This window comes from Chrysochloris asiatica, unplaced genomic scaffold (genome assembly GCF_000296735.1).
Source record: "Chrysochloris asiatica unplaced genomic scaffold, ChrAsi1.0 scaffold00054, whole genome shotgun sequence".
NCBI classification, from domain to species: Eukaryota; Metazoa; Chordata; class Mammalia; order Afrosoricida; family Chrysochloridae; genus Chrysochloris; species Chrysochloris asiatica.
In genome coordinates, this window is record NW_006408572.1 from 11,605,133 (window position 1) to 11,607,773 (window position 2,641).

At 42.9% G+C, this 2,641-nt stretch overlaps 1 protein-coding gene across 1 annotated transcript in view; it reads left to right on the plus strand.

The window, feature by feature from the left end:
• Positions 1-2,641, plus strand: part of WDR16 (WD repeat domain 16) — an 86,752-nt gene that overhangs the window by 71,381 nt on the left and 12,730 nt on the right. The window contains exon 13 of the mRNA XM_006863421.1: positions 1,625-1,736. Within this exon, the coding sequence (XP_006863483.1) occupies positions 1,625-1,736 (112 nt within the window). The remainder of the gene's footprint in view (positions 1-1,624; positions 1,737-2,641) is intronic.

Sequence of the window (2,641 nt, forward strand, 5' to 3'; positions counted from 1 at the left end):
GGAAACCCTGTACAGGGTTGCTATGAGTTGGAACCGACTCCACAGCACATAACAACAACAACATATAAAGATAAGTCTATTATCAAGGAAATGGTTTACAATTGTCCCAGGTCCCCAGTAGAAGAGAGAGTGTCCCTCTGGCATATATTGGGAGCAGCCCTCTCCCCCTCCCCTGCCCCTTGCTCAAGGAAGCATCTCATCAACTGATTGGCAGCTCATCGCCACTCTTATGATGAGTTAACTATGGCTGTATTAGGTTTCATCATGGGGATAAGCACATCCCAAATGCTAAACCTCTGGCCTAGTCAAGTTGACACAGAACCCTAACCACTACAACTTCCTTGTCATAAAAGGCAGATAGTCAAGCACCAAGCTACTTCGGTGGATGTGATTCTAGAGAAACGTGGATTTTAGCATGCCTTTATATACTTTGGGCTCTTCCCACAAAAACAGAATTTGAGATTCAAGTGACTCAGCATCAGTAGAGATTACTGAAGCAAAGATAGCTTAAGAAGGACATACAATTTCTAGCTATGTTCAGTGGAGTGCAGTTTCTTAGCATAATGATGGGAAAACAGCACGATTCCACCCAAATGAAACAAAGAGAAATGGGTGTGATGAATGCTCAAGTCCACATTCCTGGTCAAGTTGCTCATGATTTAGAAAGAAATTGGATTTTTGAATTGGTTGGTACGACAATACAAGGGGGTTTCAAAAAAATTTGTGGGAAAATTTCATTATCTTTCTATTCCATTTTTTCAAAGCCCCTGGTATAGTCAGAGAAAGATCTCCTTCTCCATTCAGACTTTCTCCAAGTCTCCTATCCTAGCTTCCCTCTTGGGGATGGGTCCAATGCTACCACTTTTTCTTTAAATGAAACTGTTGAATGCTTCATTACTTTGAGGCAAAGGAAAAAGTTGGGAACTGGTGGGGTGTGGAGGAGGCCCTGGATGGTGCTAATGCCAGGGGATACAAATGGTCTAGGAACCAAAAGGTTGCAGGTTGAGTTTACCCAAACAACCTTGGAAGAAAGGTTTCTGGGTTCTACTTATGAAAACTAAGCTATTGGAAAGTTTGTGGAGCACAGTTCTGCTCTGATACACATGACATCACCATGAGTCAGACAGACTCAGCAGCAACTGGTGGTAGTGGTACAGGGAGAGCAAGAATCCACAGTAGGAAGGTGACTTTGTAAGGTTTTATCTCCTGAAACTCTCCAGGCTGCTCATTCCCCAATCAGAAGGAAGGAAATGTCTTTTCCTTCCACCAGCCCTGAAGTTTAGCTCTCCTTGTTTGAGAACAAAAGCCGGAAACAGGGATGCATTCACTGTTCTTTCTTGTATCGCTTGCTTCAGATTCCTATCTGCTTAGTCTTATCCAAAGCACTTACTGCGGCAACTCAAGTTTATCAGCATATCAAGAGCCCTTTAAATAGACTGCAGACTATTAAATACTAAAAATAGGGAAATGGTTTCTCCTTCCTCTGCTTCTGTCTATTTCTAATTTCAGCGGATGTATTTTTACTACCTTCTATATAAAGTGGATCTAGCTTTGGGAAGAAAGCATGTGTGTAGGTGATCCCACTGAACTGAATCCTGCCTAACACCGCTCTTCTGAATTCCAGATTGCTTACTGGGAAGTATTTGATGGAACAGTGATCCGAGAGTTGGAAGGCTCTTTGTCTGGGTCAATAAATGGGATGGATATCACAGTGGAAGGAGTGCACTTTGTAACAGGTTAGTCCTGGGATAAGAAAAGAATGCTAGGCTTAGCTTATTTTGAGGAGAACATGGACACTTCAGGTGGGAGGCAATTTGAAGAAGCTCCAAGAGGGTCTAAACTTGCTTCGCTTCAAGCTCGAACACAAGCAGCCAATGTGGCTAGAAAAAAAAAAAAATCCACAAGTCACTTTTCAGTGATAGGAAATCTGTGCACTGAAGCTTTAGGGTGGGAATGTTTCTTGCTGTAAAGATTTGTTCCCTCTTTGGGGTTACTGCATCCATAGGTGTAGGTCAATTTCATCAAATTGTAACACATCACTCTTCCCCCCCCCCCACTTCTTTCTTCTCCTGGTTGAGTTCTGATCATCCATTCATCGGGGCCAGGTCACGTGGGTATCATCTGTAGGTGTGGGTGTTCTTGTGCATATGCCCTTTCTTCCTATCAGCTGGTAGCTTCACTCTCCACTCTAGTCCTCTGTGGCCACACCGCTGACTCTGGACCCAGGAGTCCCCAGGTCTCCCCTGTGTGTTGATTCTTGATGATAAAAATGGAACTTGAAATGACCTGTTCTTTCCAGATGCCGTTTTTATTGGCTGCTGAAGTCTTTTCGTTCACTTTTGTTATGGAATGGTGTGATGTCTTTCCCCAAATAAATGAATAAATCAGCATCTCAAGAGGGGCATTTATCACAGAACATGCCTACTGGCACAATATCAACATTGTTTCTTGCCAGGTTCTTTGGTCCTTCATGATATTAACAAATAAATGCTCCAAATGAATGAAAGCTTCGCCACCATAATCAGCTTAAAGCAAGATCTAAAACTAGACATAATGTCATCCCAATTAGATATACAGGTATATATGCAGACCTTGGAGTCCTGGTGTGGCACTATGGGTTAATGCGCCAGACTGTGAAGCC